The sequence below is a fragment of the Dryas octopetala genome, chromosome 3, assembly GCF_963921425.1.
Source record: "Dryas octopetala chromosome 3, drDryOcto1.1, whole genome shotgun sequence".
NCBI lineage: Eukaryota > Viridiplantae > Streptophyta > Magnoliopsida > Rosales > Rosaceae > Dryas > Dryas octopetala.
Genome location: NC_141368.1, coordinates 2,091,754 through 2,116,434, shown reverse-complemented (window position 1 = coordinate 2,116,434; position 24,681 = coordinate 2,091,754). Strand labels below are relative to the sequence as shown.

Genomic DNA, 24,681 nt, shown 5'->3' with positions numbered 1-24,681 from the left:
GTTTTGATTAAGAATAGTCTTACAAAAACAAAAGGAAAATAGTTCAAATTCAGTCATATAAGTAATTTGAGTCTCAAATTACTTATATTATTGAATTTGGACTAGTTCTTGTCATATATGCAGTTTCTTTAATTTGTTTATTTCACTTCTGAAAAACGTGTCAAAATCAACCTTGTTTCGAAGTAGAAAGAGGACTTAGAGACAACAAATATATATATAGTAAAATCCCTATAAATTAATACTATGGGGGCTAAGAAGAATTATTATTTAATTTAAAGGAGTTATTTATATATCGATAAATGAATAATTTATTAATTTATTAATAAATGAATAATTTATTGATAAATGAATAATTTATTGATAAATGAATATTTATTAATTTAAAAAGAGTTTTATATATGTTTTTTTTGTTCACATATATATATTTTTTACAAAGATACATGTATCTTATAAAAAAAAACAAAGATACATACATGTATGACTTCAAACTTTTAAATGGATGTTAAGAACTAGAAGATCAAGTGATTTTAAGATAAGTACATACATACATGGATTACGATCTAGAAGATCAAGGGTATTCAAGATAAGTACATATACATACATTTTCGAAATAAGTTAAGAATTAGAAGATCAAGTGTTTTTTCAAAATGAAGAAAATATACCAAATGTGGTGTATGCATTGCAAAAAATTAAGGAAGAGGTTCAATTCGGTTTAGGTACAAAGAAAAGGCAAACGACTTTAGAAGCATATTTTGAGAAAAAGTTGAATTGAGAAAATAAAAGTTGTTAAGTAAAAAGTTTCATAATATGTATTATGAATTTTTATATGCTATTTCTTTTATGTATTTCATCAATTATTAATTTATATATTCGCTGGGCCTTAAAAGATTTTAAGAAAATTATTATCTTATACATTTAGCGATGTACGTTATTATTTTAGTACACTGGTCTGAGTTGAGATCAAAAAATTTTATTATTTAACCGAGGTTATTGATTTATCGAACATTCATTTATAGAAATTTTACTGTATATGTAAAATATATTACATACTTTAGCACTTAATGCAATAAATAATTAAATTAGTCATAATATTGGAATTACTAGAAGCTAGAGATCGAGCGTCCGCTGCCGCGGCGGTAATGATTCTTATTTTCTTGGCAATTCACATGCATGATTTTCTAATGTTGAAAAAGAAAGTAGAACGCTAAGCTGACAAGTTACTAATTTCCTGATGACTTTAAAAATCATTTTAAATAAAATAATAATAAAAGGAATGAAAAAGTTGAAAAACTGGCGATCAGCTTGAGACTAATTTCGTACGTGCCGTTTGAATCTTGACCAAATGAAAGAACCATATATGACTGGAACATATCTCAACAACGCCAACATGCGATCCAGATGGGAATGTTCTCCCCATCTAATTAATTATTAAAACCCATCTTTGATTTTACCAAGTCCACAACTGCAACCGTCGATATATCGTAGCAGCCTACATGCAAATAAGTTTAATTTTTTAAAGTGATTATATACGCATACATATGATACATGCCGCTTGAGGATTGCAAGACTTTCAATTAATGCCTACGTATGCACTTGCACATGCATACACGGTTCGACACAAATCGGCTTTTTTTGGTCGGAGCAAATTAAGAACCTAATTACCATTAAGTCTTTGTTATTTGGTCATGCATGACTTAGTGTTTAATTTAATGCATACATAATCCCATACCTAGATAGGTAAATTTGATATTTAATTAAAAATAGTTATCCAACAAGAAGAAAAATCGATGAAAATGCATGCAGAACGTAGAAATTAATATTGAAGATTAATTCTACTCTCATAGTCTCATGCATAAATATATATATGTATCATTAGTCGTGCAAGAGTCAGTTTGGACCTGCTACGCTCTCGGAATTGGGTCTTGTCACGACACCTGGATCTTAAAATTCAGCAGTAAAGCACATGTAATGTAATAGTATGCATTAAACACATCAACTTGCATATTACGTTGAAACTATATGTTAGTCTCAAGTGAGAAAAGGTTCCCTCCAATCTTAGAGCTTTTCTGGTCAAGCATGTAAATTGGCCAATTTAAATGGTTCAATTTTGCATCATGTGAAATTCCACATGCACTAAGTCCATGCAACTTTCTATACCCGGCCGGCCAGCTAGGTAAAGCCTGCTCCTTCATATATATATCAACTTTCTACGTACGTATAATTCCTTAAAAAAAACTGGTTAAGAGTAGGCATTAGTTCTTAAGTCAAATACTCAAATTAATGGTTGGTGTGTTGTGTTATGTAGGTCCAACAAAGGTCCTAAACTTTACTTGCTAAGGACGGTGCAATGACTGTGTACTTAGATTTCTAAAAATGGGGTCAACGAGCGATGGTTGACTGAATTACTTCGACCACACCCATAGACGGTTACATGAAAAACGAACAACTGAGTCTGAGGAGGAGATCAGAACAAACGGACGGTGTAAATACTTTTTCAGCCGTAAACAAGTTTCTGATATGAACGGATGAACCACAAGAAATAAAAAGATTCGCTGACAAAACAAAAGTGACCTCAAAAAGCATTGATTAAAACATAAATGAAACCCAGGCCCATTGGCCCAGGCCCAAGACCGACCACTAATAGAACGCCAAGTCGTTTAGAAAATGCCACGTCAGGAGAAAATTGGTGGTCATAGTCAAAGTTCCGACAATATTGAACCCCGTTTCTCAGATTCTCTTCTACAAAACGATGGCCAAGGAATATATCGGTCTGTCTATAAATACTCACTTCATTCTCTCTTCTCATATTCATTCAGAAACAAACATTGAAGCTTATAAATTTGAGTGCGTAGAAAGAGAGAGAAAGAGGTAGAGAGAGATATAGAGATTAGAGAGATGGCGTGTGTTGGGTTGTTTCAGGCTTTATGCTCAGCCATGGGAGTCTTGGTGATCACCATCATTCTCATGTTGTGCTGCAGATTATTATTTAGTTTTTGGGTATTTCCAATGGCAGCATATAGGAAGCTTAAGAAAAATGGGTTAGGGGGTCCATGTCCAAGTTTCCCATTAGGAAATTTGAGTGAGATGAAAAAGAAGATCAATAAAAGCAGCTCTTCAGAAATTGTTACAGTGCCTTCAAATAATATCACACATGACATACACTCAACTTTATTTCCTTACTTTGCTCGTTGGCAAAACTCCTACGGTACGTCTAAAAATAAGTCTAGCAGAGAATCTAAATCCTTAATTTATATGTATATTTTGAATGTTAATAGATTTTATATATATTTTGTGTGAATTAATTTTTGTTAAATTAATTAATGTGTGCAGGAAAGATGTTCATCTACTGGTTGGGGACAGAGCCATTCTTGTATATAGCAGATCCAGGGTTACTGAAAAAATTGTCTACAGAGGTGACGGCGAAGAATTGGGGGAAGCCGGCGGTGTTCAGACGTGATCGAGCACCCATGTTCGGTAATGGTCTCGTCATGTCTGAAGGCGATGACTGGGTCCGTCACCGTCATGTTATCACTCCTGCATTTAACCCTACCAACTTGAAGGTCTCTCTCTCTCTCTCTCTCTCTCTCTCTCTCTCTGTGAGAATCTGTACCAAGGCCCATGCCTCGATCAGGTCTATTTTGATAAAAAAGCTGGAAATGGGCGGACAAGCATTCAATTTTATAAAAAGGATTTTGATATTTTTCTTTCTTCTGATATAACTTATAAGATCTCCTTGATTGCTTAAGAATATAACTTTGCTGGAAAATGGTTTAGAATATAACTTATAAGGGTAATACGGGCCGGACCATGTCATTGTACCATATTTGCAGTACCAAATGACGTGGCTTATTACCCACCCTTGCTAGAGAGAGAGAGATGAAGAGATCAAGGATGATTATGAAGCCACATCATATGATATCACAAATGTTGTATAATAACATAGTCTCCTAGTATTACCCTAACTGGAAAATATTGTGATGAAATTTGCAATGACAAATACATCTGCTACACCTCATTATTTACTTATCACGTGAGTTAATCAAGACATCTTGTAATTCTCTTTTTACCCTTACATTTGAGGAAAAAGAAGAAAAATTTTAAATACATTAATTGTTCCAGTGTCATATATTGCAGCTATAGCTTTAAGTACGTATACAAATGCATTAGAGCAATATATATAGCCATGTCAATATTAAAGCATGCAATTTCTGGCATCTCCGAAATGAACCTTAATTAGTGAAGCATCCTTTCTTTCTAGTGCTTTAACTTTATGATGATTTTTATATGAAACCCACTAATTAAATTATATTCCATGTTGTGCAAATGAACAGGCAATGGCAAACTTAATGGTGGAGACCACCACACAAATGCTGGACAAGTGGAGCACCCTCATAAATTCCGGCAGTCCAGAAATTGATGTGGAGAGAGATATTACAGCAACAGCAGGAGAGATCATCGCCAAGACCAGCTTCGGCATCAGCTACCAAAGCGGCCGCCAAGTCTTCGAAAAATTACGAGCTCTGCAAATGACCCTCTTCCAGACCAACCGCTTTGTGGGGGTCCCTTTTGGGAAATTCTTGTACCCCAAGAAAACCCTGGAGGCCCGAAGGCTCGGAAATGAAATTAAACAGCTATTTTTGTCCATTATCTCTGCTCGGAAAAAATCGATTAACGAGTCAGCACCGCAGCACGACCTGCTTGGGTTGTTGCTTAAGCAGAGTGAAGCAGGAGGCTTCACAAAGGCTCTAACCACCCAGGAGCTGGTCGATGAGTGCAAGACCTTTTTTTTTGGGGGACATGAGACAACGGCACTTGCCATCACATGGACGATGCTGCTTCTGGCCGACCATCCGGAGTGGCAAAATCAATTGAGGGAAGAGATTAGGGAAGTTGTTGGAGATCAAGAGATTGATGTCAACAAGCTTGCTGGACTCAAAAAGGTAACAAATTAATGCCTTGTTTTCTATCACCACATTTATGTGCATGCATGCGTTCTTATAAACTTATGCTTAATTGTGTGCTAGCTGCATGCCTATCATACCCCATATACAATTTCAAATTAAATGCAAAGTCGATCAAATACCGTGCATGGTCTATCCCCAGGGTTCAAATTGATTAAGTGGAGTATTAATGTGTACGTGTTTCATTAATTAAGTAATTAAGGTGTGCCACTTCAGATTTGGGAGTGTCAAAATCTCCAAGCTGAATGGTTGGATAGTTGTTGGTCAGACAACAGTGGTATATTTGGCCTCAGTCCACGCGTTAAAGCGCGTGGGAAAGCAGCACATGATTCCCATGAGGTGGGCTAGATATGGACCATAGGGTCATAGTGGGCTCGATCAAAGGTTGTCAGCGTCACATAAAATAACAAAGCTATACTATTGTTGGATGCCACATGTGACATGCCAATACCTGGTGGCTTTACCGTCCAAAAAAACAACAATGGCCATGCATATTCATTGGGCCCTGGCCCATGGACCACTAGTAACCTTTCAGTCTTTGACTCTGTGCTACTTGTCCAGATATATAGTGAGACTAACCGGTGAAACGTACATTCCTACTTAATTTTCATCTTCCTAATTTTCTCTCTGAGGTCGGGGATTCAAATTTGAGATTTCACCAACAAAATAAAGGGAAATATCATTAGATTAATAGTTAGTTAGCTTGTGACAATCACTTTAATGTGTGTGTAGTTCATTTAGTATTTAAATGTAACTAATAAAACGTACCAAATGTATACTTTTGTTTTTTGTTTGATTAATACATAGTTTGATGAAGAATAATATATATAACTATACTGATTAGCTTGTAATTGTAATGATGCAGATGGGATGGGTGATGAACGAGATATTTCGACTATACCCTTCAGCACCAAATGCACAAAGGCAAGCGAGAGGGGACATTGAAGTGAGTGATGACCTAACAATCCCTAATGGGACCAATATGTGGATTGACATAGTGGGCATGCACCACGACCCAGCTCTGTGGGGTGAGGACGTGAATGAGTTCAAGCCAGAGAGGTTCAAGGATGACATTCATGGTGGGTGCAAGCACAAGATGGGATATTTGCCTTTCGGGTTTGGAGGAAGAATGTGTATCGGTCGAAACTTGACCTTTTTGGAGTACAAGATCGTCCTAACCCTCATTTTGTCTAGGTTTTCTTTTACAATCTCTCCAACTTATTCTCATTCTCCTTCTATTGTGCTCTCTTTGAGGCCTTCTTTTGGACTGCCTCTTGTACTCCAGCCTCTTTAGGCACTTAATTACATAGAATTAGGCCCCGTTGTATGGCTCTTAGCGTATTAAGTATAGCTTCTAAAGAAAAAGCAAGCAGAGGATCCGGATCCCAAATTCTTAGGTTAAAAGTAGATGCCTATATTCTTTTTTTTTTTTTTAATTAAGATGCCTATATTCTTTTACCATTACTCACTACCATTGAATTAATATATTTTCGTTAATGATTCTTTCAAGTATTCGTGTCTTGTGCAATCCATCGGAATAAATAATAATAAAATCCACAATTTCATTAATTTGTTAGTCGAAAGAGTTGAACTAGTAAAGCTAAAGGATGAAGAAGACAGGCCAACCATTCATCCATATATAAATTAGTAAGCCTGAAAAAGGAAAACGAATTTAGCCAAATATGAAACCATTACCGAATGGTCTCTGACCGACTTTTTCAAGGAAAAATGAAAAGTTGCATTCATGTATTTTTCATTGTCAGAAAGTAATAGTCATTTTTATTTCTGACTAGAGTAAAAGAAAAGTTTCTTATAACATGTTCGCAAGCATATGGACAGTCGAACTAGCAAACAGGGCCTAGCACCATATTCTGCATTCTGATATAATTATTCAAATTTAGTTGAGCTTCTCAAACAAAGCAACCCTAGAAAAGAGGTAAATTTGCTGGAAAGCGCACATACATCCATTGTCTCTCATACGTGGCCAAATGTTGCCAACCTATCTCATCCAGCAAAGAGAGCTTTAACTCGTAGTACTTCTTCTTGGGGGGCTCCCCATCCTCTTGAATTATGTCATTCAAAACCTGCACTTGTAAATGATCAGGTTAAAGGACCAATTCACTGGAAATAGTAACCGAAAGATATTTTTAAACATAATAAAGATTTCCCTCTCTAGCAATCATTTCCGAGCAAAGGAAAAACAAACCTTACAGTACGAACTTCAAAACTACAACTGAATGGAAGATCACTTTTTGTATGTTTCTTAAAGTTTTCCTATTCTTGTCCAGTTTTACTGGTTTTGGGACCTATTACATTAATGTGTTAATTGCATTGACCTACACTAAGATTACTTAAAATATTTAATCAACAAAGCCTACCAGAAATAACAAAAAAAATAAAGAAGTGCAAATGATACCACTGACATCCACCGACCCATGTTCCAGGGGACTATTGATGGGATTAGGCACATTGCAGTATGCTTGAGTTTGCAAGGGTAAGAGGGAAAAAAAGTTACCTTCAGTGCTGTTCCAAGCCTTCCATAGCGTTTCTCACGTAGCACAGAGAGAGTTCCATATTTAGAAGAATTCACTTCAACCCAGCTCCTAAGTTCTTTGAAGTTAGCCTCAAATAAATCGGGCTGGACACCAGAGCCTGTTCCAGACTGATCATCAGTCTTGTCTGCCTCTTTTGCACCTTCACTTACCCCTAAAGGTGAAGGCTTGTCACCCTGCAACAATTATAATGAAAGAAATGGATATAAGAAGTAAACTGACAGTAACACACATAACTAACTAATGTTTAAGGATAAAGACGGTGAGTTCTCTCAGCATTAATAGAGAATGAGGTAACCTTATTCTGAAATAAACAAGCTTTAATACATTAATCAAAGGTACAACCATCACAGACAAAACAATTTGAAAATAAATCTGACATCCAACTTTAACATATTTTTGCAAAAGCATGTGTACATCTTATTATTATACCAAAATTGTTCAAAATGCAGAGTATTACAATTATAAAACAAAACTATGAATTAATGCAAAACAGAAATTAACTGTTCCAACCTGCAAAGATTCAATCTCTGCCAGTGCTAGTCCTTTCTGGTACAATGCCTCTGCTAGTTGATCACGGGCCGTCTCCATTTTCTTTTTAATTTTCTGTAACAAGAATAAATACTAATTATTATTAACAAATTCAAATAGAAAAAGCTTGTAAGAGTTGTTGATTCTCTGAAACAATTTCGGAAGATTTAAAAAAGACAAATTTGATGACATGGATGCACACCTCTGCCTCCTCATCATCAGGATCACTTCTAAATGCAAAAAATTTCGCTAGCTCATCTCTGTCAACACTATCAATAACCTCATTTGTTGCATCAATAACCTGCAAGGCAGCAAAGAGTAGGACTAGCCCATCTCATGTCTTGAAAAAAGTAAAGGAGATAGACAAGGGTAATCCATGCATGGGGAGATCCAATTTCCCCAAAATTGATTTCATCGTCAAACAAATCATACAACACATAAACCATAACAATCAGGAACTTAGCTATGGCGGAGTAAAATATCTGTGGCTTAGAAACTAATAGAAATCAAGTGAAAAATAATAAAAATATTTCTGTATCAATGAAATTTTTTATTTCATTATGGTCTATCAGATTTAATCAAATAATAGGAGGTGACAGATACCATGTAACCAGGTGGGAGTGCATCACACCATATATTTACCTTAAAAGGTCAAGTTAAAGAGAATTATAATGGTAGGATTGTTGTTTATGTACACAATCACATGAACCCATTATTATTTGTCCAATATACCCCTTTCAGTATACTAATACCTACTACTAGCCTACTAGGCATATTTGTGGCCCAGCAGAAGCTAACTTCAAGCTGCTCATGTCCAATTTATCTGTAGATGAAAACTTTGGAAGAACTATTCCTTCTTATTACACTTTCTTTTCCAATCTTCTTTTAACACTGTTTCTTGCAGCACTGTGCACACTTATGGCCACAAAAGGTCCAGTGGTCCACCTATAACATCTATTTCGTCCCCAGAACCACAGGGGGAAGAATTATATCTCATCACTTGCAAGGGGAAAAAACAATTTAAAAGCTACATCGCTCTTGACCATATGGTTGTACTAACTACCTCTTTGTAATGGCAGGCTTTGTCCTCGACATTGCTTCGAGAAAGCAAACCTTCCAAAATCTTTGCAAGCAGTGGAGTGTGTTTTGGGTATTCAGACTGCAAAGAGAAACAAAAAGTACAAATGATTAGTGACTTATACATGCTACAGCAACTTCAAACGTAAAATGGTAATCCACAATGGCTAGTTCCAAACATACTTAAAAGCAGATGCTCAGTTATAAACCAAATATGTGTTTACATGTAGCTCCGGAAAATACTTTCTTAGAATCTTAATGGTATCTTAGATTAAAGGACAAACAATATGAACTCTCTAACCTTAAGAGAGGCAGATAATTTTTTCCACTCTGAGCAATCTTCATCATTGTTTTGTTTTAAGCTTTCAAGAACTTTAATCTTTGCATCTCGAACCTGATGCACAGAGTATCAACATAAGTATCAGTATCTCGGATGGTAAGGCAAACCTGCAAAAAAGACTGAAGCCTCCAGATCAGACGGAGAAACATTATTCTCATGTGCCTTACATACCTCTTCTTGTAATCGCTCAGAAACAGCCTTGGTGCAAGTGGGAGAACCTTTTCCTTTGTCCTCATCCATCTGTAAAAGTATTGTAATGAAACTATTTATACATACATGTTTTTATAGGTTAAATAACAAGCACAATGATATATCTAACCAAAGCTCAGATGGTCAGTCACATTAGCACATACATGATGCTGTCTTAGACTATGGGAAAACGATACAAGGCAGCATATATGAAAACCTTATTTGGTGGCACTATATAAGAAATCTGATGAGACACAGGGTTCTTTAGCGGATTGTTCCCCTCTCCCTTTTCAACATATGATAGCTTTCCATATGAGATCGCTCCAAGCAAAACAGATCCTTGTGGAGAAAACTAAAGAAATTTTATAAGAAGTATTAAACACTGTCAGCACAAACATCAAAATAAAAATAGAAAACAGAACAATACCTTTAGGAGCTTGTCTTTGGATGGTGGGCCCAAATAAATTGCTTCTTTTTTCCTACCAAAATTTCAATAGGTTAAATAGCATTACAAAATGACATTATTAAACAACAGGAACAAATTACCCAGTTGCATACCCTGGAACTAAAACCGAGGACTTGTAAGCACCATTTCCCATCAATGGGCCATCAGGTTGGGAGAAGAAGCTCAACCGGATAACATCCTGATTTATAAAGAGACCAGAGGAGAATTTAAAAATTAATGAAACATAGACTCATTGATCACAGGATACAGCTTGTAAAAATGACACCTTGATTTGAACTGACCATTCAGGGGTATAAATATTATAAATTTGATTCAATAGGAATCCTTATAAAGAAAAATACATCACTTGTTCAAATGTAATGCAAATTCAGGTTCTCAAAGCATTAATTCAGATTATCTAATTGATCATTAAAGAGATGACACTTTACCTTCTCTTCCAATTTTCTCTCAATGAACAACACCAGCTGCTTCATTTTTTCCAAATATTGCACATTGTCGTGTCTGAGGTTGAAACATGTCATATAGATGAAGTTTGAGTAGTAAGAATTTTCTTTAATTTAATATAGAACTTAGTTGTCCCTATTTTCACGCTGGCAAACAATTGCTGGTACACTCAAATTAAGAAAATTTCAAACCAAGTTGTGGAATTCAGTACTCTTCAGAAAAAATCTTTTATAAAATTAATATGGGAATTGAATGCTAAATTTTTGTAGCAAAAATAAGTCTAAATTCACAACTTCAACAAGGAAATAACAAAATGTGCAGTTATACTTGTTGTTTCCTCTCAAAAAAAGACCATACCTTAGATATAGCTGTAAATTGTATTCTCCCTTGGGTAGTTTTGAGAATTCGGGATAGGCTTCACCCATTGCAAATATACGCTATGATTGGTAAAGGGAAAAAGTAAGAAATTATAAAGGAGAAAAGTATATTCAACTGCCAAAGCATCAATAGTACAACAAGCATACAAAATAATTGGAGTAAAAGTTTACTTACAGCAAACAATTAAAATTTGGGGAAGGTTGTACCCCTAACTTCCCTCAAGTAACAATCAACTTAAAATTTCATATAACAAAGAAATAAAACTCAAAGGTACCTTGTTTGCATCAGAGATCATATAAAACTGAGACTCAAATTTAGTGTCATATATGCGATTGTTAAGTAATGGAACTTGAGGTTTTACTTCAGCTCCATCTTCCAATTTGAACTTGTAACTGCAAGAACCAGAATAGTAAGAATAGATTACTATAAAACAGAAGGTATAGCCATTTGAAGCAGCCAATTAATTAATATCAGACCATAACTCACGTTAATGTCAGCGCCAGAATACGTTTTTCTGAGGGTAGTTTGTCACGATCTGTTGGAAGTGGACAAAGTTTAGCCTCGAGCGGTCGATATGGAATTCTTATCTGCAAATTTAACTCAAGGGAAAAGATACCATATTAAAACACAAAGGCACCAAGAAGTTAATGAAGAACATTTATGGCCACCATCACCTACGCTAGAGGAGAAACTTCACCTTGTTTAGAATAGCAGCCGGTGCAAGTTTCTCAGATGCCAATAGAGCTTCAGCTTCAATCCTGACTGGTGCCTCACTTCCATCAAGTACAACTTCCTCTTTATTAACGTTAATTCCATGAAACACAATCTAAAATGTCATGTAAAAAATCCACATGTAAGGCTCTCCAATGAAGTTCATCATTACATCAAATTCTATCATGACTCCAGATGACTTTACTGACAATAAAACTACATTTAAAGAATCAAAACTTATAAACAGCATACCTCAAAATCCACAATAGTCGTTTCATGGCTTCCTATGCCACTTGACCAAAACTGAGCTATAGCTAATTCCATTGTTTGACCACCCACAACAGGAAATGAAAAGCTTTTGGCAGCAGGAGAAGAGAACGTTACAACACTCTCCCATTTACAAGGTCTTTTCAATGGACAAAGCTGGAGATTGCAAACATGTTAGAGCAGACATAAATGGTCGGATAAAGTTTAAAATGCATATATTGTACCTGAACAGAGTCAATAAAAAATCTTCGTGTTGTATCAAATCCTGAAGTTTGCATGGTTGCTTCAACCCATGTAGCACCAAGAGGTACTTCTATAAATCTCCTTTCTATGTGGCCTAATAATATATAAAGTAATGTTCCATCATCAAGAGAAGGAATTGTCACCATCAAAGAATGAAGACCAAAAAAAAGGTACCATATGATCAATACTAACCAATTAAAAAATAATAATAATGACATATCTAAGAAAACTAACACTGCACACACCTGGCAAAAATGACATCCTGGAAAATGAATGCAATGGTGGTCGATTTATCACAGCCATAGGCTTTGTTATAGTAACTGGAATTCGGAAAAGAGGGCCGCGCCAGGGTGCTTTACAATCAAGACCATATAGTTCATAATAGTGCAGACCTTCACTAAGGTTGGTAGGATCCACCACTATGCTGAAAAAGGGAAAAGAGAACTTGTAAAAAAATGTAATAGGAAAAAGTTACCATAGATACAAATGAATAACAAAAAAGCATATTAAAGTAGTGCTAACTAACTTGAAGCTACGTCCATTATGAGTAAGAAGCAGAAACTCAGGAGCCCTTAGAACTGTCTTCTCACTGGAATGCAACTCGATACATTCCTCAAAAGGAACCAATTCTTCTAAGTTACTTGCACCTTCGTGAAATTTTGGTTCAACTTGCACTGTCCACTGTTAACAACACTACTTTAGCTATTGTAGGAATTGGCAGATGCAAAGATATGTTGCAGAACTTACTCTAAGAATTTTAAATAAAAAGCATATGAACCTTATAATACAAGGGAGGCAACCCAAATAGTATGAACATCAATAAAAAGTCATTATTTAAGCATATGCATAAAAGACTTATAAAACATCACAATACCAAGCTGCAGCTGGCAACAATACATTATAAAACAATTGCATGATGAAAGAAAATCATGTACAACCTCAGAGTGATAACAACGTTTTGCAAAAAGAAATCTTGTTGCTTCTCAGGTGTAATCATAAGCATAATAGGTGATCATGTTAAGGGTAACAATGCAACTGAAAGCATAGCATTAAAACATTTCCCAAGGAGAAAATAAATTACCTCTGAATGTTCCAGAAAACTGGTATAAATTTTAAACTATATATAGCCATATCACGAAAGTCTAGCAAATCAATAACTAATCTCACCTCGGTAGATTGTTGGCAGGCACTAGCCTCCCTTAAGTAGATGCCTCGTGATGTAGGAGCTGCCATCAAAATGCACCACAGTCAATGGCAGACTATTATTTCATCATGCAAGAAAATAGGAATTATCGTGCTAAAATTTATGCAAATGTGCAACATCAATGGGCGCATAATAGTCAGGCACCATAAATTTTGTGCTTGTCAACAAAGAGTGAGGGAAATGGAGGCAGGGATGGGGCCAAACTTACTTGATTTACCAGACTGGTTTATCTTTATTTGATACCAAACACATGGTATATCCCGGGTCTGCCTTAGATATTCATGTGCCCTGATAATAAATAAATAATCAAGATATTTCTCAAAAACTCTGTAGTAGGAACTAGGAAGAAGTGAAGGACTAGATCAAGAAATCTAACTTGTCAACTTGCATAAGCCCTTGTCCACTTGATAATTTATCTTCTGGCAAACTGCCTACAGGAACAGATGTATTTTCAAGCGCCTTCTTTACACTGTATGGACTCACAGGAATACCTTCAGCCTGAGAAAACAATAGATTTAAGAAGTTACATCGCAAAATATGGATTTGTACTAAGAATGTCAAAAAAGCCATAAACAAGACTACTAATGCAAAAAAGATATACCTTCATTGCACTTATAAGCAATGCAATTCCCCCACATGCAGATGGAGATGCCATTGATGTTCCATTCATGAGCATGCGTCGTTGAAGAGTCCATGTAGGAACAGGAGCAACAGCTGCACCAGGAGCACTTATACAGACACCAAGATCTCCATCGGCAGTTGGTCCTCGGCTAGACCTGCATTTGAGCATAACCTGTGATAAAACCAGAAGAGCAACACAAAGGAAGCCGGGGGAGGGAACTCATGTATTAATGTGAAATTAACATACCAAGTGTACTCAAGACCTTCATTGGGGGCTTCAACTACACAGTGAGCACCAGCAGCCATTGTAGGAGAGACATATGCACCAACTCCTATAATGCTTGATGTGGTACCACCAGGTGCTCCGACGGTGCTCAATGCTGGCCCACTATTGCCAGCACTACTCACAAATATCAGACGGTGCTTGTTCACGACCTAGTTTTTAACATCAATGAGAAGATTGCAGCATATTTGTGAGCATGAAAGATAAAGGAGAAAAACACTAAGCAGTTACCCGAGACACAATTGCAAATTCAGAAATGATACCTCATTAACAAGGTCAACAAAGCGCCCATAGTCTGGTAGTAATGTAGGTTCTCCATAACTCATGTTAATTAGATCACATTTATGCTGCAGAAAACATTGCATAAATAACATCATTATACTAATTTATACCATGCATTGGAATTTCCATGAACACTAGCAGCATAACGCTAAACGCCAAAACAAGACATGGATGCAGTCCAAATGCTGATTATCTCAGAATGTTAACACAAATGATTGAATTTTAAAGCACCTCCACAGCAGCAATCAAAGCTCGAGTCAAACCAGTTCCTGTCTCCATTGAACCTAAGCGTGTATCTCCAATTTTACAAGATATTAACTGTGCTCCGGGTGCAACACCATTCAACAGAGGCTCCTAAGAACAAACACATGTATCATGAGTATATTGTCTTACCACTGACAAAAGTGCAGCAAATTGATAAACTTATACAATAGTACCTTCGGGTGGAAAGCAGATGTGATACCAGCAACATGAGTGCCATGTGGAGAGCAATCTGTTACGATACTTAAGATATTCCCTTCATCGTACACATTAACAACAAATGTACAGGCATCTAATTTGCTAAACACACCATATTTCCGTTCTATCCTGTAAGAAAGTTTATATAGAATTAATTAAAAAATCTATAGAATCAATCCATGATCACAACATCGAGCATGAATAACTTTACAAATCAGAATTTAAAACACAAAAAAAAAAAAAAAAAAAAAAAAAAAATCAGACAAGAAACTGTTTGGTTCAAAGCATCATTAGTGCTTAACGTTGCAACATTGACAGTGTCACATACCAGCTTCATCTAAAAAAATAACTATATAAATGATAAAGGCTTAAGTATATATCATTTTTTTGCCCCAACATCAACATACTTCTCTGATAAAACTGCCACTAGAAACCAAACCAAGCATACCTATAATTAGTTAGGGGCACAAAGTTAGCAAGTTTTCCACAATCTGGGTCATCCTCAAGAGTCCGTGTGTCAAGGGCAACCCTCCATACTTCACCATCATGCCATACAACAGCATCTATGACAGGTCCTTTGTCATCATAGCTCTAGAAAATATAAAATTAATACCTTTAAGAGTTGAAGAAAAATAAAAAAAAATAAATAATTTGGCACTCACGTCAGCTTGCTTCTGTAGGTAATCAACTCTGCTTTGCAGGTCCTCCCGAGCCCTTTTCAAGTTAACATCCTCAACTCTACTGTGTTTCTGGAAATATGATATGTTGGTAACATAAAAAATTACATATGGAGGAGCAGCACAAGGCAAGCATATATATATATATATATATTTTTTTTTTAAGAAAAACAAAGGGAAGTGCAAGCATATTGACAAGAGACCACCTCTGCTAAGCATATATTTAGGAGTGAAACAGCTGGAATTACAAGCTTACTTAAAATGAGCAAAACATGGAGTAAATAAGTATAATGTGCTTTCAGTATCATAATATAGATGTGTATGCAAGAAATTAAGAAGCAGCATATTCAACAACCTGGTCAAATTCATGAAGACGTTTAACAGCCTTAGCAATTTCCTCTTGGTTTACTTCATCCCATTTTTTCTTTCTTTCTTTCTGTCAAGGAAAACATAAACAAAGAAAAGGGAAAATTTGTTCATTAACATCAGAAGTGATAATAGAGGCTACAAACATAAATGAATCAATGGATCATAATGTCAATGTTTACCTTCAAGCGGGAAGTCAATGTGCCTGTAAATAACTCATATACCAATTTATAACCCACATGCCATTCTCCAGAAGGATTTTTCCATGAAGAGTCAACCAAAAGAGATGCTCCTGTATGAAACTTTGCGTTAAAGCCCAAGCATGGCATGTTTGAAAACAGAGCTTAGTTAGTTAGTTCACAATTAGATAGTTCTTTTTTTATAAGCTAAAAAAGCCTCCACCCTTAACAATAATAAAGAGAAACACATATATGCATTAATATATAAATATATATATATATTAAGAAATTAACCTGAAGCTCCACGAATACAACCGTTTTCATCGGCCTTGACCACCTTTGAAGTATCGACATCCCCACTCCCAGTGCTGAAAAAGAGAAAAGTTGTCAGATTAAATCTCAGGCTCAAATAATACCAACTATATGCTCAACTAGATTAGAACTGTAGTTACCAATCAAGGACATCTAGGATTTTTGGCTTTCCATCTGATGTAACTTGTAATCCAGCAGCAGCTGGGTCCACCCCAGAATCTGATTCACAGTTTCAGTTCAACATCTTAAGTTTCTCAACTCACAAACTCAATCCAATACTTCCTTCTTTCTGAATTTGTTTTACTAATTACGCCTAGCACAACTTTTTTTAATTTGTTAATTGCCTAGCTGCGCTAATTTTCACGATCACGTTGACTTGTACAATTCGTCAAAAACTAAAACCAAACATATTTGAAAAACCAAAGAGAACATAACAGTTTCGAAGATTTATCTGTTCTTTAATTTTCTTTCCTTGCAACCATAATAGAACTGATTAAGATACCGAATATAGCGATAACGACGCCGCGGCCATCGAAGTTGGGATGAGCCTCGATGAATCGATCGCCGCCAGTCTCTTTCTTCGGCATGAGGGAGGCCAAGAAGGTGGACTCGTTCAGCTTGAAACCAGGCAAAGAACCGTTACCATCACCACCACCTCCACCTCCACCACCACCACCAATTGCAGAGCAAGGCATTGCCCCAACCCTACTACTAGTTTTACTATTACCACTCCACTCTCTCCATCTTGGTCTTGGTCTTGGTCTTCTTGCTTTACTGAGCCTTTCCGGTCTAATAATGAGTGAGAGTAATGGCGGATAGAGTGGGAATCGTGCGAAGGGCAAATACGGCAATTTGCACAAAACTACTGGGTTTTGCATCGTTTTGTTTTAATTATAAAATTAAATGAAGGGCGATTTGGTAATTTAGAACCGGGGTGGCGGTGGTAATGAGGTGGTGAAGAGATGCAGCGGTTTGGGGACAGCTGGTGGAAGCTTGGATGGCAGAGTTTGATTGAATGTGAAATGGGTGGCAATGTTATCTTTTGTTAGGAAATTACGTGTTTGTCCTTGCATGGATTACGAATGATGGGACAAGAGCCTTCCTTTTTATTGTAGTTGTAGGAAAATATAAAACGAGCCTCAAGATAAAATTTTTAATTAAGAAATCATTTATGCTACGGTGTTGTGTCGTGTCGACGTGTCGTCTTGCGCTAATGAGACAAAAACAAATAACTATTAGGTATATTTGAAGTTCAAGCCCAATAAGAATCATGGGCCGGATAATGCAAAAGATTTAGGTTCAAGCCCACCACTTCTTTATGTCACAAGAAGTTTTTGCCACAACATTGTGTTATTAACAATAGAAATCGAATGAATATACTATAGGAAGAGATGATATAACACAAATATATATTAGGACAGATGATTATTTTAGTCCTTATGGTTTGGATTTTTTTCAATTTCGTTGTGGTTTTTTAAATTTTTTTAATCAAATCCTCGTAATTTAAATGATTATTTTAGTTCTAATCAGTTTTTACTTGCCACATCTATGTTGCTAAATACCCAAACTCACCCTTTGCTGTTTAGCCTTTGCTTAGTACTAATTTTGACTTTATGTTATGTATGTTTCCTTTATTATTTACTTCAATTTTGTCATATAACTCATTTATTATTCTCATCCTCAAATTTTATGTGTTACGTCACTTGTGTGTGATGTCCTATTGTGACTTCATTGGGAGCTTGTTTAAATCTACCAATTCTGATCTTAATGTAAGCTTGTCATCATTTGTTTTGTTTGTGATTAGTGACTCCATTGCCAGTGTAATAGGTGTGCTTTGTAGAAGAAATATTGTTAATATTTATAGCTGTATGTAGATCATTTGAACATGTAATACAAATAAATGAACTTCTAATTTACTGATGAATCGGAATAGGAAAAAAGAAAAGATAAAAAGAATGCACAACTTGTGTAAATATTCTCTTTCGTTTTCATTTTTTATTCTTTTTAGCGTAAGCTATGTATCACTTTGTATGTAAAATTCCTTCCCACGTCCATTAGAGTTGTATGCATGCTCTTTCCTGGTAAGTTGTAAACTTGTAAGGCTGCCATAGAGCTTGTCTTGTTGAAAATCCTCCACTTAATGATTTTTTAAATCCTCTATAAGACCTACAATAAATATCGGGTCAGATAAATGGAATGAATTAAGAACAAGTAGTCTCATAGCATAATGGACTTAAATTCATGAAGACATTAATTACCTGAGCCGATGGTATAAGGTTATGGCAGGTAGTGTCACAAGGATATGCGCAGTCAATTTCCTTGGTTACCCTTCTTCTGCTAAAGTACCAATCACCTACTGCTTCTGCAATGGTCTGTCCAAAAACACAATGGATTTTAGTTACTCACTACTGAGAGTGTGAGTTAGGTAACCTTTTTGAGAAATCTAATCGGCAAATTACATGACATGGATCCTCAAAATGAGGCATGAATTAATAATACCTTATTGTGTATTCTTGGGGAGTCATCCCCAAACCATGTGTCTTGAGACTCACTTTGGCAGTGAGCAAAGCATGAGTTAATGAACATCCCCTCTCTTCCTGAAAACTTGTAGTATGGTCCCAAAGCATAAAGCATATCGCGCCTAAAATCTGAAATAATTTGCAAATTTAATTAAGCATTGCTTACTCCATAATCATGTTTGATTAAAGAGAATCATGCAAGTTGAAGAAAGAAAACAGAGTTGAAGAGCAACCTTGCAATGCATCTAACTGCTCAGGGTTGCATGCTGCTGGATTCAGTTTGCAGTGATTCCAGTGTCCACGTGGATCAGCTGAAGGTGGCACCAATCCATGATGGAACTGTGGAAATTAGAAGCTCTACTAATTATTCAAAATTGCATCAACTAGCACTACAAGATCGACGGTGGTGAGAATTTATACCTGGTAAACATCATAGGCTGAGTTCAAGATGAAAAATGGTGTTGTAATGTATTTCAGTGCATACTGTGGGAAGATGCACTGCATCAAAAGAATGCAAATGTTAAAACAACATTATTACAAGGCAATGACGTTTAATAATGGGCCACAAGTGCTACAAAATCAATACCAACTCAGCAAAATACAGGGAACTGGTGCAGTTCTTATGCAGATTCTTCTCTATCCCCTGCCATGCATACAATTCAAACATGTGAGTACATATTTATAAGTAAATAAAACTATATAATCAAGCAAAGATTTGGTCGCTTAGGCATTAATGTGATTGTATAAGTTACTGCATTAATTATTTCACTGCCCCCTAAGTGGCATATGTGTCTGAAATCTAACTCAGTGTGCACATTTCTATATGCAATGTTTCTTTCCATTTTTATCTTCCTACCATGACTTGAACATCTGAATTCTTACTATGCAACTCATCAAAGTAAAGGGGTACCTGTAGAGAAACAAGATCATTATAGAAAGACCTCATGGTGTGATTCAAACTTAAGTCTCTTCTGCATCAAAAGAAAGACAAAGAACAATATGTGAAATCAAAGTTACGGCAAGATGCAATGCCTGCTTTTATTGAACTTGGAAAGTGGAAACACCAAAACAGAAAACTTACATATCGAGAAAGAATCCAGCATCACTCAAGCACTTTACACTAGCATTTATTGGTAAATACTTGGTGAAGTTGTCACAGTGTAAAAAGGAAGCTAAACCCCCAGCAGAGCAACCTGATAAAAGAGCCTAGAAGAGAGATGAAATAAGTAGTTTGAATACATGCATGTCTAACTAATTAAGTTCATGTCAAATGTTTAGCAACTTCTTTTATCTGGTTTCCTAGCCAAGTAAGAGAGGAAGCAAAACGATAATTAAGAAAAAACAAAATAATGAGGGGTCGGGTTTACCTTACGCGCCTGTCCTAAACCTTTTGGCAGAAGATCAAGAATGATTGCTTCCCAAATCTTTTGCCCTCTGAAATAGAGCAATGATGTCTGTCATTCATTTCACACATGCATACATGCAAAGAAATGATTAGTTACTTAAATATTTCATTGGCTTTCTCAGTAGAGTACAACAAGATGTTGAATTCTACATATCTCTTCCCATTCTTTTATAGGGGCAACATTGTTATGACTATTTGTTGAGAGAGAAGTAGTACCCCGTTATTGAATATTGTATCTCCAGCAAATGAAGCTCCATCACAATATCTAAGCTTCACACGGTTCCAATTGTAAAAATCTGGTTCAAAATCAAAATATAACTGTTACGAATACATTATCTATTCATTATGGTGAGACCAATAGAGGAAAGAAGAACTAGAATTTGAGTGCTAATTAAGAACTAGAACTATAATATCCAGTGATTTTTATAAAGCTTTCCCTCAGCCACATGCTCAGATGAGTTCAGTATAGTGTTAATACATCTTTTCTTATATGCATGGATCCAGATCATCTTTATAAATCTTTTATAGGAAGTTTGTGACATTTTTGTGCAGAGATAACCCAAAATCTAAACATTTGTTCCATAATATTATAAAGGGTACATGAGTGATTATCAAAATTATTCTGGTGGAATCTCAAATGTGGATGCAACTAAGCAATCAAGGACTCCAAGGTCCATACATCTGACCATGAATGGACAATCCTTTGACTTCACTTACTGGTAAATTGTCAACCAGCAGATCCAGACCTTCCAACTGGACTAACTTATTGGCCACAGGTCATTGTGCACAATGGACAAAATCTACACTTTCCCATGTCCTAAACAGTCCAAGGCAACAAACTATGACAACACTGAAAAAAGGCTGGAAGGGTCAGAAGGTCAGAAGCAAGAAGTGAGAAAAATAGCTGTCATCTATATATTAATCACATGAAAGGGACAATAGAGCAAGTGAGGAACATGGGATGGATGAAGGACTGTCCATATAGAACTTCACTAGACTCCAGATTCATTTATGATTTACCCCTTTTTTTTGCTATAAGACCCAGACTTGCATAGTTGCTATTATTGTTGTGTGCTTAGCTGTATGCCAAAGATCAAAATAGTCAAAAATGAGAGCAATAGTACCTCGGCCTTACATAGCATGTTGAAAATGTGACATGGACCACACACTAGATGAGTTAATGCTTAACCATTGTAATGTACCTGGATTAAGAGATGCATTATTGCTTAGAATTCCAGAGAACACCTCCCACTTGCTCATGTAACGTGTTGATCCTCTGCGCGTTTGGGCTCTTTCCAAACATGATTCTACATCATTGCACCACCCTCCACCCTGTTAAAATGGGCATGATCATCAATGCAAGCTTAAGCATCATAAGGTTTCACCCTGGGCCCACACACCCACTTACCTAACTGACTTAACTGAATTTGTTTTCTTTTGGACCATAAAAAAGAACATTGCGTAATCCGTAAGTGAACAACAAGTAATGGCCCAACGGACCCATTGAAACCACCACCCAACTCAATAACATTGCTGCATCTGCATTACTTTCGAATCAAAGAGAAAAAGAAATCATTTATTATCGTTTTAATTTTTGTTGGAATTTCCGGAAACTGACTGCGCTTTGTCCCCGAATTGGCAAAAGAAGGCACAGTGAATAAGTTAACCGACAAATCCATCGTTCATTTTGACCAATGAGAGGACGCCACATCAGCATTGCACCTGAAGCCGTCCACAGCAGTGCAAGTTGTCCAGTAACTTGCACAGGACACAAGAGATTCAAGAAAGGACCTCAACAACCAACGATGTCGTATTGATTTCCGAATTCCACCCCAAAGTGCAAACCCACTGGAAGTCATAGCTCACGAGTCGTGACTTGTCAACAAATGTCCATCGACCCAGCACAAATAACTAGACACGTGGCAAGACACAATTGGAAAGAAGGAAAGCACTTTTATTTATTTATTTATTTTTTTAAATTAATTTAATGAATTACCTCGAACTGCAAAAGCCAGTTTCTTGCTCCGGTCCCGAATCCCCTGTGCAGATGATACGCAGGCAAACTCCCATCCAAGCAAACTGTGCATATTCACCGCACACAATGAAAAAAAAATTAAAAATGTAAAATATTTTTGTTTTTGTTTTTGAGTTAAGAAGAAACTTACAAGCTCCGAGAGCTGAAGCGTTCCGAACCATGGTCATGTTCACCAGGAGACGTCGCTCCGCTGAGTAGGCGCACCAAGGCGCGCATGTTAGCAGAGTCAGTGTCACCACGACCAGTACATTCACATTCATCGTCATCATCTTCATTTCACTGGCCATTGCGAACACTCTCTCTTCTTTGAAGTTGATTTTTCATAGTCATACAGATCAGCTAGTGAATATTTATGACGTCTCTGAAAATTGAAAGAGAAGATACGAGCAAGAATCTCATGCTTTTAGTGAGAAAATACAGAGTTGTTAAATATGCAAATGGAAAAATAAGCAATTAATTTGAATGGTTGGGTTAGCCGTTAGCTAAATATGGAGCGAATCAGCGGAAGGTGGGAGGGCAAAGCTTGAAGAGAAAGCATAAGCGTGGGGTGGGGGTTGGAGTCGGAGCCTTGGAGGTGCTTGTCGTGTGGGAGTGCATCGACTTTATAAGCCGATTAGATGGGACTGGTTGTACTCGACTCAGATTGGGTTTATGGGGCCCACCGCCGAAATTGTTCGGTGATGGGCCTGAAAGTTATGAATTTTGATGATGGCGTTGGTGGACTTGCTGTGTGCACTCACGGTGAACCCAATTCAGCATGGACTCAAATGTGGGTTGGTGATTAATGCAGTCTAATTAACCCTTGGATTGGTTAATTAATTAACCACTTTGAATTTAGTGACTAATTTGTCCGTGACTGGCGTTTTCACTATTCCCTGCAATGATGTAATATACCTCACTCAGCATTCATTTCATTCAGGCCTTTGGTCTATGATCATTATCACACAAAATTGTTTAAATGATTGGATAAATTTTGAGTAACTACTAAAAACCATGTATAATCAGTAATCACAATTGTCTATATTAATAACTCATCCATTCATTATATTAATAACCACTAAATCTAATCATTGAATGCACTAATTGCTCATAGTGTTCTATAAGGCCTCATTTGGTGCCTATGATTTCTTTTGATATGTTAAATGAGTAAATTCAATATGTATTAGAAGAAAAAACTTTTAACTTGAAAGATAAAGATGAACTAATCATAAAAGTTTGATGTCTAAAATATTCATTTTACTAATTATAAGGGTTTGATGATTAAAACTCATCTCATCTAATTTTCACAAAACGAGATTAATCGGAATAAGTTTTAGATATGAATTATATATGACTAATTAATCTTCTTTTTTATAGTTAGAAATCATCATTCTTCTTTTTTCGTTTTACATATTCATTCATAACTAAGCACGAAATGAGGCCAAAGAGAAGGGTACTAGATGATCACATATTCTGATATTCACATAAAATTGAGTCCTTTAGATAGGATGTGAGATCTGATGAGTTCCATGTGGATGATAGATCCAGCAAGCTTCAGCTTAGATTTAATTCCATCCCCATAATATTATTTAATTACTTTCAATTAGGATGGGGACCTATTAGCACAGAACCGCCACAGATAGTATTCAGATCAACCTCCATTCCTGATCTATATAATAATGCTTGGACTCAACTCCCCCATAATAAATTATGATAATACTTGATAATTTGAGACGTTATGTAATTTACTTCCAATCATATGCATAATACATGATAATATCTTCCTCATTTTTTTTTATTCTCTTTTCTGGACACTGTGAAATAGATGTTAGAAGAGAAAAAAAAAATTACGGTAAATTGAATAAAAATGAATTAGATGAAATTACCCGTTGGTACGATGGTAAGATGGTATGGTCTCTAAAGCATATTAGTACCTTCCCAAAAAAAAGCATGTTAGTAATTTCGAAGATGGCGCACTTCGGCCCATCAATTGCAAACTAAGGCCAATATGCCAATCTTGTTAATACTCTGTTGTACACTTGAACCCAACAAACCCAACCCAATATGAAAATAGACGAGAATGGAATGTGAAAATCCATATTACAACCCCTATCTTTAATATTATAAAGCCGGATTTAGTGTTATAGTCTTCACACAAAAATGAGATTGTTTAAATTATCTTTCATTTCATCGAACAGTTC

General features: G+C 36.1%; 3 protein-coding genes across 3 annotated transcripts; 1 reads left to right on the top strand and 2 right to left on the bottom strand.

Moving 5' to 3' along the window:
• The first annotated feature begins 2,923 nt into the window (after positions 1-2,923).
• Positions 2,924-6,263, top strand: CYP715A1 (cytochrome P450, family 715, subfamily A, polypeptide 1). Its single transcript, XM_086238250.1, has 4 exons — positions 2,924-3,205; positions 3,331-3,560; positions 4,332-4,940; positions 5,827-6,263. Exons 1-4 carry the CDS (start codon positions 2,935-2,937, stop codon positions 6,253-6,255), a joined length of 1,539 nt encoding a protein of 512 aa, XP_086094376.1. The 5' UTR covers positions 2,924-2,934; the 3' UTR covers positions 6,256-6,263.
• Positions 6,264-6,675: 412 nt separating this feature from the next.
• On the bottom strand, positions 6,676-17,525 carry TPP2 (tripeptidyl peptidase ii). The gene is made up of 34 exons (XM_086235638.1): positions 17,045-17,525; positions 16,683-16,761; positions 16,525-16,598; positions 16,234-16,343; positions 16,041-16,121; positions 15,671-15,757; positions 15,457-15,599; positions 14,987-15,137; positions 14,781-14,903; positions 14,531-14,614; positions 14,232-14,419; positions 13,965-14,139; positions 13,740-13,861; positions 13,572-13,651; positions 13,327-13,385; positions 12,686-12,840; positions 12,405-12,583; positions 12,141-12,253; positions 11,902-12,072; positions 11,636-11,764; positions 11,425-11,525; positions 11,213-11,330; positions 10,918-10,997; positions 10,545-10,617; positions 10,209-10,294; positions 10,078-10,129; positions 9,868-10,002; positions 9,633-9,701; positions 9,423-9,515; positions 9,108-9,203; positions 8,247-8,345; positions 8,027-8,119; positions 7,477-7,689; positions 6,676-7,045 (listed from the first exon to the last, which is right to left on the bottom strand). Exons 1-34 carry the CDS (start codon positions 17,418-17,420, stop codon positions 6,887-6,889), a joined length of 4,146 nt encoding a protein of 1,381 aa, XP_086091764.1. The 5' UTR covers positions 17,421-17,525; the 3' UTR covers positions 6,676-6,886.
• Positions 17,526-18,354: 829 nt separating this feature from the next.
• Positions 18,355-23,094, bottom strand: LOC147289414 (Pectinacetylesterase family protein). The gene is made up of 13 exons (XM_086234880.1): positions 22,632-23,094; positions 22,463-22,545; positions 21,669-21,798; positions 20,683-20,762; positions 20,429-20,515; positions 20,143-20,267; positions 19,972-20,032; positions 19,648-19,704; positions 19,482-19,559; positions 19,295-19,400; positions 19,042-19,190; positions 18,801-18,914; positions 18,355-18,708 (listed from the first exon to the last, which is right to left on the bottom strand). The coding sequence occupies exons 1-13, from the start codon at positions 22,786-22,788 to the stop codon at positions 18,700-18,702; spliced, it is 1,236 nt and encodes a 411-aa protein (XP_086091006.1). The 5' UTR covers positions 22,789-23,094; the 3' UTR covers positions 18,355-18,699.
• Positions 23,095-24,681: the final 1,587 nt, after the last annotated feature.

Bases quoted from the DNA above. Each gene is read 5' to 3' on its own strand.
- LOC147289414 (XM_086234880.1), bottom strand. From the start codon at position 22,788: ATGGCCAGTGAAATGAAGATGATGACGATGAATGTGAATGTACTGGTC. The intron at 20,268-20,428 runs GTAAACCCGACC...TCTCTCTTCTAG, and splicing joins GTTTAGGACAGGCGCGTAAG to GCTCTTTTATCAGGTTGCTC. The intron at 18,915-19,041 runs GTATTATTAATT...GTTTTTGGACAG, and splicing joins CCCCAAGAATACACAATAAG to ACCATTGCAGAAGCAGTAGG.
- CYP715A1 (XM_086238250.1), top strand. From the start codon at position 2,935: ATGGGAGTCTTGGTGATCACCATCATTCTCATGTTGTGCTGCAGATTA. The intron at 3,561-4,331 runs GTCTCTCTCTCT...GCAAATGAACAG, and splicing joins TTAACCCTACCAACTTGAAG to GCAATGGCAAACTTAATGGT. The intron at 4,941-5,826 runs GTAACAAATTAA...GTAATGATGCAG, and splicing joins AGCTTGCTGGACTCAAAAAG to ATGGGATGGGTGATGAACGA.
- TPP2 (XM_086235638.1), bottom strand. From the start codon at position 17,420: ATGCAAAACCCAGTAGTTTTGTGCAAATTGCCGTATTTGCCCTTCGCA. The intron at 16,599-16,682 runs GTAACTACAGTT...TCTCTTTTTCAG, and splicing joins ATCCTAGATGTCCTTGATTG to CACTGGGAGTGGGGATGTCG. The intron at 11,765-11,901 runs GTATGCTGTTTA...ATGACATTTTAG, and splicing joins CGACTATTGTGGATTTTGAG to ATTGTGTTTCATGGAATTAA.